This window comes from Octopus sinensis, linkage group LG18 (genome assembly GCF_006345805.1).
Source record: "Octopus sinensis linkage group LG18, ASM634580v1, whole genome shotgun sequence".
Classification (NCBI taxonomy): domain Eukaryota; kingdom Metazoa; phylum Mollusca; class Cephalopoda; order Octopoda; family Octopodidae; genus Octopus; species Octopus sinensis.
This window is the reverse complement of record NC_043014.1, coordinates 39,336,436-39,351,435: the sequence shown is the minus strand read 5'-3', so window position 1 is coordinate 39,351,435 and position 15,000 is coordinate 39,336,436. Positions and strand designations below refer to the sequence as shown.

Sequence of the window (15,000 nt, the reverse complement as noted above, 5' to 3'; positions counted from 1 at the left end):
TGACAAGATGTTGTCTCAGTTTTAGACGCAGCAAATGATTTTAGCTCAATTAGAGGCGATTCATTGGCTAAAATTCGAAAAATTAAATTACGTTAAACAAACGAATTACAATTTTATCAAGAAAGCCAAGAGAAAAAAATACCAGTATGCAAAGTTTTAAAGTGTTTAGTTAACTAGAAATTGTGTTGACATGTGCTGTTCAAAAGGAAAAGATCCCACTTCTCTAAAAAAACAACTGATGAGTAGAAATATTAATTCTTTGAGAATATTTCATATATGCTATCAAAATACCTACATACAACCCAGACTTTTTAATTCTAGGTCCAATTTATTCTTGGTTTATAACTTTTGTTTACCTAAAGTTGTTATCATTATTATCATTTAACATTAGGAAAGGCATCCAGCTGTAGAACCCAAGCTGAAAACAGATTGTGGAATCTGGTGCAGGTCCTGGCCTTGCCAGTGGAGTCACGTGGCTTAGTGGTTAGGGTGTTGGACTCGTGATTGGAAGATTATGGTTTCAATTCCTGGAGCTGTCTATGTGTTGTGTTCTTAAGCAAAATATTTCATACCCTCCATCAGGCATTATGCCATATTCTGAGCACCTCACTTCCCTGGGCATGGATACATTGAAACTCGACGTCTGGCAGCTGACTTGGCAGACACTCATAAAATTATTAACCATCTTACTAACAATAACTCTGAGCACCTTTTCAAACTCCACCTGTCTAACACCCGTGGACATATTTACAAAGTCAGAAAACAGCACAGCTCCCATGACTTTAGGAAACATTTTTTCACGCTAAGAGTTGCTGAAGCACAGAACAAACTGCCGGCATCAGTTGTTAGTTGTCGGAGCACTGCATCCTTCAAAACTTCCATGCTTCCCGAGATTCGCCAACACTACACCAGATTTTCTCCCCTCCATACACACACAAGCATGTATCTGACTCATACACTGTTCACTTCCCAGACATTTGTACATTAAGGCACATGCTTTACATGCACTTTTGACAAGTTGTGGTGCACCTGAGCACAGTATACAATAATTTCATTATTATTATTATTATTATTATTATTATTATTATTATTATATTATTATTATTATTATTATTATTAATATTATATATTTCACTTTGCTCCTGTAAACCGAGCTGGCAAAAATGAGTAATCCTGAGATGGACTGGCATCCCATCCAGGTGGGGAATTTATACACGCCATGGAAACTGGGAAACCAGCTCTTATGAGTCAGCATGACTTGAGAAGGTAACCTGGTGGTGGTGGTGGTGGTAGTGGGAGTGAAGACACTGACGATGATGATGACAACGACAACAATGACGATGACAACGACGACAATTACGACAATGATGATGATGATGATTTTCCATGCTTGCATGGTTCAGACAGAAATTGTTGAGGCAGACTTTCTATGGCTGGATGCTCTTCCTGTTGCCAACCCACACCTGTAACATTTTCCCATGACCCGACATACTTATTATGGGGAGACTGGAAACAATTACAGAGAAGTTCACTGCCATCAGTTCGCCATGAGGAAAATTCACTGCAAGGAAAGTTTACCGCGAAAATATAGCCATAATATCTCACCATTTATAGTTTAAAACTATTTTACTAAAAAAAAAAAAGAATGGTGAACTGATGACGGTAAACTTTCCCTGTGGTGAATCACCGGACATGACTGGAAATAAATAACAACACTTGTATGACAATGCTGCTCATTATTGTCAAAAACAAGGGCACACACACATTAATTTAATGTTTGTTTTATGATTGGTTATAATAAAAATAACTGGTCAAAACATTGAAGCTATTGTCAACAATATTCTTAAGAACAAATATTGTCTAAATCCATCCACAAACATTTCATGTCAAATAAGTCGACATCAAATCATAAATACTGAATAGGCAGCACCAAAATGGCTTTACCAAAATGTCTCATACTCTATCAAACTGTACTGTTAAGTTAAGTTAATTTTTTAGCTCAAAAAGCAAAAGCAAGGCCATGTAGGGGGACATGGAGTTATATACACGGAGGGTGTTCATGCAAAGAGTTCAGGCTATTACTGGTCAAGAGAGACTTTGAACTGAGTGGTCGTCGGCATCTTCACTATCTCATCCGGCAGCTTATTCCACGGATCCGCAACCCAGACGGAGAAAGCCCCTCTCCTTCGATTGAGATGAAATCGTCGCAGATAGAGCTTTTCGGAGTGACCCTGCAGCCGACGCTCTGGAGCAGGAGTGAAGAACAGCTCTTTTGAGAGGTTACACTTTCCGCTTATGATGTTGTGAGCAAGAATGAGATCACCACGGCGGCAGCGTTTTTCTCAGCATGAGTTGGACTTATGAGTTACACTCAAATGTTTGATTGATTAATCCTTTAACATTTAAACTGACCATAGGCGCAGGAGTGGCTGTGTGATAAGTAGCTTGCTAACCAACCACATGGTTCCGGGTTCAGTCCCACTGTGTAGCATCTTGGGCAAGTGTCTTCTGCTATAGCCCCGGACCAACCAAAGCCTTGTGAGTGGATTTGGTAGACGGAAACTGAAAGAAGCCCATCATATATATGTATATATATATATATGTGTGTGTATGTGTTTGTGTGTCTGTGTTTGTCCCCCTAGCATTGCTTGACAACCGATGCTTGTGTGTTTACGTCCCCGTCACTTAGTGGTTCGGCAAAAGAGACCGATAGAATAAGTACTGGGCTTAAAAAGAATAAGTCCCGGGGTCGATTTGATCGACTAAAGGCGGTGCTCCAGCATGGCCACAGTCAAATGACTGAAACAAGTAAAAGAGTAAAGAGAGAGTATATCCAGCCCAAATATTCTACTTTTTTTATGTTCAAACTGATGACATCCAACCTCTCACACCTACTCTACAATGCTATTCTAAAAATATACAGACTCATTTCACAACCACTCTACAACCTTCTAAAGATAAGCAATCATTACATCAAAATTTCAAAGCTACACATAATGCATGATTAATTGAAAATAATGTGGGCCAGTATTATATTTGACAGTATTATGTTGTTTTTTTTTGAGGCGGCGAGGTGGCAGAAACGTTAGCACGCCAGGCGAAATGCGTGGCCTTATTTTGTTTGCCGTTACGTTCTGAGTTCAAATCCCGCCGAGGTCAACTTTGCCTTTCATCCTTTTGGGGTCAATAAATTAAGTTTAGCCCCTTGTGGGTAGTAAAGAAATATATTATATTTGACAGAGAAAGCTGAAGGCGAAATGGTTGATTCCAGTTGCCTTATGTATGGCTGACTGAGACCATAGTCGACAACAACAAAAATAAATTACTTCCTGTGAGAGAGGCAGTGGGAGAAAGCCATGTATAAAGAAAGAATTAAAATATATATATCATGTTTTGTTTAAAATATTATTGGTTATTGATCTTTTTTCATTCAGGACCAGTTGTCAGCGGTTGTGCAAACAAATTTGGATGCCGTGCTACGACGATTGCTGGAGCTGTCTTTTGTGCCATAGCCATATTTTGCAGTGGATACTCCAATAGTCTGGGAGTCCTAATTCTCAGCTTTGGTGTATTTGGTGGTAAGTTCTTGGTTCTTAATCTTTTACTCTTTTACCGGTTTCGACTCATCCTGGGTCATCACCATTGGTTTTGCTACATTTACCATAACCCTCTTTTTATAATTGGCATTTGGTGGATGAGGGAATTTGAAGTTGCTGCCCTCATTTACCATTAATGCCATGAAGATAGCTCATCAGGATCTCTTGGCATTATGATATCTGGTATGTGACATCTACACCCATCCCATATAGGGCTCTCAAGTCTTTCATAAATTAGTTAATAATGTAATCAGTGGTATTTTTCTAATCAAAATTAAATGATAATTTTTATGAAGCAGCTGACATAAAAAAAACTAGATGCTTTTGTAATGCAAAGTTAGAAAATCTCTTAGCAAAATAATTCAAAGTCTGACAATAAATATATTTGGGGTTAGATTAAATGATTCTATAATGAACTGAAATTGCAAATGAAATCCATTTTAACAACATTATGTGCCGAGAAAAACATTACAATGAAGATACTGCTGCAGTAATTCTTCTTAAATTTTTAAACTCCATGTGAGTAACAGATTTCCATCTGTTTCAACCTTTGGCAATGGATTGCAGTTGTCCCCAGGTGTAACTACCTGCCTATGCTTTAACTTCTGTGGAGCATCTCCATGATATTTTGGACTGCTATGCTTCCATCTTCCTTGGGATGTCCATTGGAAGACACCTCGTAATGAGGGAAACACATTCCTAACCAACTCCATTTCCTCCTCTTGATCTGGGTTTTTGATAGATTGCTAGTTCACCCACAAAGCTCACCACCTCACCTGAAGGATGTTCTGGAGACATTTATTCACAAACATTTGGAGCTTAATAATAATAATAATAATAATAATGATGATGTTAGGTTGACAGTCTCCAATTCATTTCATAGAGATAGAGATTTTACCATGTGATTGTAATAGTTAGTATAATTCGTCTTTGTGTCACCTAGTGATCAGGGTATTCAGCTCACGATTGTAAAGTTATTAGTTTGATTAAGGTGGTGAGCTAGCAGAATCGTTAGCAGAATCGTTAGCATACCTGTATTTGAAATACAGGTACAACAGAAACAGGAAGTAAGAGTGAGAGAAAGTTGTGGTGAAAGAGTACAGCAGGGATCACCACCATCCCCTGCTGGAGCCTTGTGGAGCTTTTAGGTGTTTTCGCTCAATAAACACTCACAACGCCCGGTCTGGGAATCAAAACCGCGATCCTACGACCGCGAGTCCGCTGCCCTAACCACTGGGCCATTGTACCTCCGTGTGTTAAGTAGACATAAGTGAAATGGATTTTGGACACAGTTGCAGATTGATTTGATGAAAAACTTCATCTGTTGGTATGTTACACCACTCAGAAAGGCCCTTTATGGATATGTCCCATCTTTTTTTTTTTACCATACTATTAGTCTTCTTTTTATTGTTCCAAGTATAATGATGTCGTCATAGCATTGATCTCTAACTTTCATTTAAAATAACTAACTCTATGAGAATTAAACAGGAAAGAAAGAATGAAAATTTTTAATGTTGGTGCATTTCCAGACAGGCTCAGGAACAGGAGGTTCAGGGGTGCAAGTGCACTTCCTTAAATTTTTGTTGAGACAATGAAGACGCTTTGAACATCATGGATTAAACCTGGATTTGCAACCACTAAGAAAATTTCATCCCCACATTTATGTTTCCAGATGTGTTGTAAATGAAGGGATTTTGTATTACTTCAAAACTTGTAGAGTTGTTTGTGCTTTGTCTAGACATACCATCTCCGATTTCTAGGCTAGAAATGTCCATGGCTCATCCCATAATGTTAGATGGTAATAAAAGGTGGCGAGCTGGCAGAAACATTAAGCACGCCAAGTGAAATGCTTACTGGTCTTCGTCTGCCGCTACGTTCTGAGTTCAAATTCGACTTTGCCTTTCATCCTTTCATCCTTTCATCGGGGTCGATTAAATAAGTACCAGTTACACACTGGGATCGATATAATCGACTTAATCCCTTTGTCTGTCCTTGTTTGTCCCCTGTATGTTTAGCCCCTTGTGGGTAGTAAAGAAATTAGATGGTAACAAAATTAATTAAGATTAAAATAGTGAAGGCGCATGGCTCAGTGGTTAGAGCGTCGAGCTTATGATCGTAAGGTTGTGAGTTCGAATCCCGGACCGGGCTGCGTGTTGTGTTCTTGAGCAAGACACTTTTTTTCACGTTGCTCCAGTTAACTCAGCTGTAGAAATGAGTTGCGACGTCACGGGTGCCAAGCTTTGCCTTTCCCTTGGATAACACTGGTGGCATGGAGAGGGGAGGCCGGTATGCATGGGCGACTGCTGGTCTTCCATAAAACCACCATGCCCAGACTTGTGACTAGGAGGGTAACTTTCTAGGTGCAATCCCATGGTCAGTGCCGTGACTGAAGGGGGTCCCAAACCCAGACTTTGTTGAAAGGAGTAAATGTTATGTCTTCCTACAATTTCATAGCAGTTGTTGATATAAAATTATTCTGATTCATTTCAGGAATTGGTCTTGGATTCATGTACTTGCCTGCAATTGTCATGGTTGGTTACTATTTTGATAAGAGAAGAGCATTAGCAACAGGTATTGCAGTCTGCGGATCTGGAATTGGTAACTTTGTATTTGCTCCCATTGCTGAGCTCTTGTTGAAGGAATATGGCTGGCGAGGTTCAATGATGATCACATCAGCTCTCATGTTAAACGGAATAATATTCGGAAGCTTCTACCGTCCATTAAAACCTCCTAAAGACAAAGATCTCCCTTCAATACCTTGCCAAGCTACTGACAATGAAATTAAAGATCCTATTATAAGACAAGATGATAAACACAAACAGTCGAACCTTCGAATGAAATTTAAAAGGATACATGACATAGAACAAGAAAATTACCATGCAATTTCGAGAAGACATAGATCACTAGATATTACTGGTACTGGAAGAACTTTTCTTCCTGGTGTTCCTAATGTAAGTAACAACCAAGAACAATCTAAGATTGCCCGAATGGCTGCTAGCCATGATATCTTGCCAACACATTTAACTTCAAAAACTCCAGTAAGACCTACAGTGTCGCCATTTTACCGTAAAGATGTCCTCTACAGTGGCAGTCTTTTACGTCTCTCTGAAAAGATGGAATCAGCAAATATGGATGAATTCATATCAAGCATGGTTGTGATTCCTTCAAATGAAGATGGTAATAAAAAAAGTTGGATGGAAAAGATTGGAAAAGCTTTTAAGAAATACAAGGAGTTGAAACCAACTTTTTTTCTGTATAGTTTTGCGTGTTTTCTTCTTATGCTAGGTAAGTGCTTCAAGTGATTTTTCTTTAATTAAGATAATGTTTTGTTTTACTCAGGAACGTTTAGAATTGTATAAAAGATGGACAGAAATAATTATATTTCTTAACAGTATAAATGCAGGAGTGGCTGTGTGGTAAGTAGCTTGCTTACCAACCACATGGTTCTGGGTTCAGTCTCACTGCGTGGCACCTTGGGCAAGTGTCTTCTACTATAGCCTTAGGCTGACCAAAGCCTTGTGAGTGGATTTGGTAGACGGAAACTGAAAAGAAGCCCGTCATATATATGAATGTATGTGTGTGTGTGTGTGTGTTTTTGTCCCCCCAACATCGCTTGACAACCGATGCTGGTGTGTTTACATCCCCGTAACTTAGCAGTTTGGCAAAAGAGACTGATAGAATAAGTACTAGGCTTACAAAGAATAAGTCCTGGGGTCGATTTGCTCGACTAAAGGTGGTGCTCCAGCATGGCCACAGTCAAATGACTGAAACAAGCAAAAGAGTAATATAAACAATATATAGCAAGCAGGATTTGCTGTGAACTTTGCTACAATTAGCATAAAATTACAAACAATTACCATATCTATTCATGTATAAGTTGCACCCCTTATTTAGTGTTAAATTTTGATACAAAAGTTTTCTCCTTTATAGTTTTCAGCTTTGCCCCCTGTACAAATTTCACTCCAGCTTTTCAGTTAAAATCATGTTAAAATCATGATAAAATTGTGTAACTTAAACTCAAATAAATTTTGCAAATATATCTTAGTAATCTTTAGCACACTGTAGGTGCATCATGTCACCATATGAGTTTTCTCCCCTATAGTTACAGGGCAGTGGCAGGGGAAAAGATTCTAGAGAAAATGCAATATGCTAGAGCAGTGCTTTTCAAACTTTTTGCTGGAGCGGAACCCCAAGGAAACATTCCACTGGCTCGGGGAACCCCTGTGCAATAATTTAATAGTCTTATGCACACATATCTGCACAGGAAAATTTAAAATTACTGCCGATTTTAGCAGTTTTGTAACTTCTTGCGGAACCCCTGGACTGTACTGGCGGAACCATAAGGTTCCACGGAACCCTGGTTGAAAACCACTGTGCTAGAGAGTAAATGAATTTATTTCAGAATTTTGTGTGTGACATCTCAATGCTAAACAGCTGGGCTGTACTAGCTATGTATCAAGTCAAAAGACAAATTTTACTTTAAATATATTTGACCCAGGAAGAACACACGAGAAAGAAAAATGTATTAGCAATGCAAAAATCACCAATACTTTATCTTAAATTAATCAATAAGAGTAAGGAAATCCTACCTCAAATCTTATCAGTGTTGACTTTGCTATTTTTGTCTCTTGTACAAATAGCATAAAAAGCACCAGTATAAGTACTATATCAAATTTCTAGGACCTTTGGTTCCGAAACCCTTCTAGATTACTGATTTTTCTGAACCAGTGATGGTCACCTTGAGCAACAAACTCTAAATTAAACAAATTTTAAATTTACTTAAATTAGGTGCAGGTGTGGCTGTGTGGTAAGAAGGTTTCTTCCCAACCACATGATTCCAGGTTCAGCTCCACTGTGTGGCACCTTGGGCAAACATCTTCTACTATAACCTCAGGCTGACTAAAGCCTTATGAGTGGATTTGAAAAATATATATATATATATATATATTGAAAGATATATATATATATAGTATGTATGTATGTCCACCTATCATTTCTTGACAACCTGTCTTGGCATGATTCTGTCCCTGTAACTTAGCAGTTCAGCAAAAGAAACCAATAGAATAAGTACTAGGCTTTAAAAAAACATAAGTCCTGGGGTTGATTTGTTTGACTAAACCACATCAAGGCAGTGCTCAAGCTTAGCTGAACTGGATTGAAACAAGATAAAAGGGAAAAAGTTAAAATAATTAAAGTGACCTGAATAATAATAATAGTAGTAGTAGTAGTAGTAGTAGTAGTAGTAGTAGTAGTAGTAGTAGTAGTAGTAGTAGTAGTAGTAGTAGTAGTAGTAGTAGTAGTAACAATAACAATAACAACAACAACAACAACAACAATAATAATAATAATAATAAGAACAACAACAACAATAATAATAATAATAATAATAATAATAATAATAATATAATAATAATAATAATATATAATAATAACATCAAAAAATATCTTCAAAATTTCCCCAAGACACCTGATGAAGGCTGGAGGGTATATCAGCCGAAACGTTGTGTTACCAACAAAGATGAGGACAAATATCCGTTGAATGTAAATAATGTAAATAATATACTCTAAGTACTAATAAACCCAGCAATATAAAATATTCTGATGTTACTACATCATGAGTGACTTGCTAAAAAACTATTTGTTCACTAGCTGGACCATGGAAATTCCATGGAATGGGAAGAAATTAAGAGGAGCTATTTTAGAAATAGGATGATTTGCATTTTTAACTTATATAATCTTATTTACAAGGATGATTTGCATTTTTTATTTCTATAATCTTATTGTTGCCTGTGAAATAAATTACAGAAAAATATACAATAACAAAGTAAGCAATGTTTAATACACATATCATTCCGTTTCGACCCTGTGCTTGAGGAGACCTACTGAGTCAAGTACATCAACATCAAAAATTAATAGAAATTGTAGTTGTGATCCCTGTTCTGATGGCATGTAAAAAGCACCATCCGAACGTGGCCGAGGCCAGCGCTGCCTTGACTGGCTTCCGTGCCGGTGGCACATGAAAAGGACTAACCGATCGTGGCCGTTGCCAGCCTCACCTGGCACCTGTGCCAGTGGCATGTAAACAGCACCCACTACACTCACGGAGTAGTTGGTGTTAGGAAGGGCATCAAGCTGTAGAAACACTGCCAGATCAGACTGGAGCCTGGTGCAGCCTTCTGGCTTCCCAGATTCTGGTCGAACCATCCAACCCATGCTAGCATGGAAAATAGACGTTAAACGATGATGATGATGGATGGAAGCACTCCGTTGGTTACGACGATGAGGGTTCCGGTTGATCCAACCAACGGAACAGCCTGCTCGTGAAATTAACGTGTAAGTGGCTGAGCACTCCACAGACACGTGTACCCTTAACGTAGTTCTCGGGGATATTCAGCGTGACACAGAGAGTGACAAGGCCGGCCCTTTGAAATACAGGTACAACAGAAACAGGAAGTAAGAGTGAGAGAAAGTTGTGGTGAAAGAGTACAGCAGGGTTCACCACCATCCCCTGCTGGAGCCTCGTGGAGCTTTAGGTGTTTTCGCTCAATAAACACTCACAACGCCCAGTCTAGGAATCGAAACCGCGATCCTACGACCGCGAGTCCGCTGCCCTAACCACTGGGCCATTGCACCTCCACTGATGATGATGATGATGATGATTCATTAGTATTTAATTCTGCTGAAACTGCAAAATCAATGTATGATTGTAAATGCTTTATTATACAATATTTTATCATAATTGCTTTATGTTATATACTGTTAATCTACACAAAACAATATACAGAATGTTTTTGTTTACATGATTAGTTTCAATTCCATTGTAAATAAAATAGATAACATCCAAGTCCATTCAATTCCATTCACAAAATATGATATGTGATTTTGAAATTTCCCCCTGCTAAACACTCTCTCTCTCTCTCTCTCTCTCTCTCTCTCTCACACACACACACACACACACTCTCTCTCTCTCTCACACACACACACACATACATTCTCTCTTTCTCACATGCACACACTTTCTCTCTCACACACACACACATGCACACACACTCTCTCTCTCACACACGCACACAGACACACTCTCTCTCCCTCTCACACACACACACATTCTCTCTTTCTCACATGCACACACACACATTCTCTCTTTCTCACATGCACACACACTCTCTCTCTTTCACACACACACACACACACACACTGTCTCTCCCTCTCACACATACATACACTCTCTCTCTCTATCTCTACCTACCTATTTCTTCAACAAACCTTGTAATTTCCCTTTAACATTTCTCTTTCTCTTTCCCTTCACCTCTCACTTCCACTAACCAGGAGTGTGTGTGTGTGTGTGTGTGTGTGTGTGGTGTGTGTGTGTGTGTTTGTGTGTCTGTGTTTGTCCCCCCAACATCGCTTGACAACCGATGCTGATGTGTTTACATCCCCGTAACTTAGCAGTTCGGCAAAAGAAACTGATAGAATAAGTACTAGGCTTACAAAGAATAAGTCCTGGGGTCGATTTGCTCGACTAAAGGCGGTGCTCCAGCATGGCCACAGTCAAATGACTGAAACAAGATGCTGGTGTGTTTACATCCCCATAACTTAGCGGTTCGGCAAAAGAGACCGATAGAATAAGTACTAGGCTTACAAGGAATAAGTCCTGGGGTCGATTTGCTCGACCAAAGGCGGTGCTCCAGCATGGCCACAGTCAAATGACTGAAACAAGTAAAAGAGTAAAAGAGTATATCATAGCAGCTCCTCTATGACGAGCTTCCTACAGGAAACAGAATAGTCAGGAAATAGAGAATGTGCTATGAGGATAACTTAATGTAACATTGAAAGCTGTGATCATAGACCAGAGTATCTTGGGTGCAGCTTACTTGTAACAGACTCTTACAGTGTGTTCTCAGCAGCAAAGCACAAAATTCTCACATTGTTCGACTAAAGATATGTTCTGGCAACAGAAATCAAATCTGAGCTCACAGATATATATGTTGGCTGACATCTTTATATATAAAAGTGAAGTTGTGTGTCTGTCTCCTACGATTTAGATTCCTAACTACTCCCACATTTTGCGGTGCAGTTTAACCAAAACCGGGTATTTTATAGTCGTGATTCATATCGAGCCCTTCTGGGTATTAGTGTGTGTCTACGATGAGTCTACGATTTAAAAAAAAATTTGCCATCATTTTTTTCCATTTTAATGCATTTTTTCGCTATTATATAAGGGAAATAACTCTCTAAAAATGTCTACGATGAGTCAACGATTTTAAAAAAATTTACCATCATTTTTTTTCTATTTTTAATGCATTTTTTTGCTATTTTTTGGCTATAACTCTCTAAAAATGCTTATATAGTTATTTCCCTTACAAACCCGAGCAACGCCGGGCGATACTGCTAGTCTCAAATAAAGCTACAGACAAAATGTACTCTAAACATGGTCATTACTTCCATGCTAGAACCGATCTCATCAGCTATCTGCAGACATATAAAACCCAATTAATTTCCTAACTAAAGTCAGGGCCTTCGTTGATCACTGTCTTTAACCCTTTCGTTACCAACCCGGCCAAAACCGGCCCTGCCTCTGTAGTACAGAAGTCTTGTTTTCATAAGTTCTGAATTAAAATCTTCTACCAAACCTTCATCACAATTAATGTTCCTAACACTAGCTTAATGATAACTAAGTTATTTTACTAAATTCTTTGTTATATTTAAAATTAATTGAAAGAAACACAGAGCATCTCAACAGAAATATGGTAACAAAAGGGTTAAGGCAGCTGTATTCCTACTTACATGCGTGCATGCATACACACAAACACATACACACACACGCACACACACACAGACATACACACACACACTGCTGGTGAAAATTTTGAATTTCTGTCAATAATAATATTCTTGTTTAAGAATAATAAATTTTTTACTCTACAAAAGTATAGAGTAACCTATCAGATTAACTTAATATTGTTTCTATTATAACTGAACATAAAAACAAACATTATAATATATATATAGGCGCAGGAGTGGCTGTGTGGTAAGTAGCTTGCTTACCAACCACATGGTTCCGGGTTCAGTCCCACTGCGCGCAACCTTGGGCAAGTGTCTTCTACTATAGCCTCAGGCCGACCAAAGCCTTGTGAGTGGATTTGGTAGACGAAAACTGAAAGAAGCCCGTCGTATATATGTATATATATATGTGTGTGTGTATGTTTGTGTGTCTGTATTTGTCCCCCTAGCATTGCTTGACAACCAATGCTGGTGTGTTTACGTCCCCGTCACTTAGCGGTTCGGCAAAAGAGACCGATAGAATAAGTACTGGGCTTACAAAGAATAAGTCCCGGGGTCGAGTTGCTCGATTAAAGGCGGTGCTCCAGCATGACCACAGTCAAATGACTGAAACAAGTAAAAGAGAGAGTAAAACATAACCCTTTAGTACTCAGATTATTCTGTCAAATGCGATGCTTATTTATTCATATTAGCGGTTCGGCAAAAGAAACCGATAGAATAAGTACTGGGCTTACAAAGAATAAGTCCCGGGTTCGAGTTGCTCGATTAAAGGCGGTGCTCCAGCATGACCGCAGTCAAATGACTGAAACACGTAAAAGAGTAAAAGAGATATTATAATGTTTAGATAAAAATTGATATAACAAAGATTAAAAATTCTGTTTGTGTTATCAATGTTTTCCCTGATACTCATAACATAAAATTTATTGATGACAGCAATTTCATTTTTCTTTTTGTTTCTTCATTCCAGGTTTCTTTATTCCTTACACATACTTACCATCTGTGGGACTAAGGTTGAATTTTTCCAGAAGTGAGTCCGCATTACTCTTATCCATCATTGGAATATCAAACACAATTTTTCGCATTATCATTGGATGGGTTAGCGATCAGAAATGGTCAAACTGTTTCATCATTAACTACATGTCTTTGCTAGTTTCTGGCATTGCAACAGCATTTGTACCTATATTTACCAATTATCCTCTTCTAGTTTCATATTGTGTTGTCTATGGCATATGTATTGGTAAGTAATTTATTTATTCATTTATTTATTTTCTTTCTGTTATTGAAGTATAACTAAATAAAATATAATTCCTACGTAATAACATTCTTATTGAAGGAGGGAACTTTAGAAAAATTCCTTCATTCATACTCCAAACCTTAACTACTTGGCTAAAAAATTAAAAAGTAATCGGTTGATAAGATGATGGTAAGTATTAGGTTGTCCCAAAAGTTTGTAAGCACTTGCGAAAATTGAATTTTTACTTGCCAAGTACTAACAAAAACAACAAAAATTATTCCTCAAAATAAAGACCATTATTTTCCAAGACTTTCTACGAACTTTTGGGACAACCTTATAGTTTAATTATTTTTCATTTTACTATCATATCTGTTATAGAGGTGGGGTTTAAAATCATCACACACACACACACACATAAACGAACTTTAGGTTAAGTAAAATATGTTCACCACACACTTCAACTTCTAAAGGCAAACTCAATGCAGTTACTATGAAGAAAAAAATTCTCTCTTTTATAGTAAAAAGGTATAAGAAACACATGTGTTCAGCTTCACAGATGTGTTACTAGCTCTTAGCCATTATCAATGGGAAATATTGAAGCAAAGCAACTCTGGATAGATTTAATTGAAGTTGTGGTTTTTAACAAAACACAGTAAAACAACATGGTTTGGTCAAGCTTGAAATTGCCAGGTAGGTCTAAGACTGACTCCTCTAATAAATAAATAAATAAATAAATCACAGTATCCCAGTATGGACCAGACCATCAGATGCTCTTATACACCACTGGTCACAATGCACTTCCAATTCTGTCTTGGTTGTGCCATTCTTTTCCATCTTGACTTAAATCACTTGACTAAATCATCTTCCTAACATCTACTGTATCCTCAAGCTGACAATAACCTTGAGAGTGGATGGGTAGATGGAAACAGAAAGAAGCCTGTTGTGTGCATATATATATATATATAATAATATATATATATTATATATATATAATATATATAATATATATATATATATATATATATATATATACATATATATATATGGATATGTAATGTCAGTGTACTTACTCGACAGAGCGTTAGTTCCTTGAGAGAAATGTTGTACCTAAGAAGCATCAGTTGTGGTGTGCAAGAGAGACGATTGCCACTGGTATGGTCATGTGGCGAGAATGGATGAAGATAGGTGTGTGAGAAAGTGCCAATCCCTAGCAGTTGAGAAAGTGCCAATCCCTAGTCAGTTGGAAATGACTAGAGACCGAGACCTATGGAAGTATGCTGTGCGTGAGAAGACCCGGCAAGACTAGTGAAGCCATAACCCGTGGCCCCTACCTGGGACGTAGTCAGTCCACCTGTGCATACCTTCCTGCTTGTGACACTTGTTGAA

General features: G+C 38.1%; 1 protein-coding gene across 1 annotated transcript in view; it reads left to right on the top strand.

Moving 5' to 3' along the window:
• Positions 1–15,000, top strand: part of LOC115221762 (monocarboxylate transporter 12-like) — a 76,063-nt gene that overhangs the window by 53,344 nt on the left and 7,719 nt on the right. Inside the window, exons 3-5 of the mRNA XM_029791982.2 lie at positions 3,435–3,578; positions 6,087–6,881; positions 13,348–13,617. Coding sequence (XP_029647842.1) covers positions 3,435–3,578; positions 6,087–6,881; positions 13,348–13,617 — 1,209 coding nt within the window. The remainder of the gene's footprint in view (positions 1–3,434; positions 3,579–6,086; positions 6,882–13,347; positions 13,618–15,000) is intronic.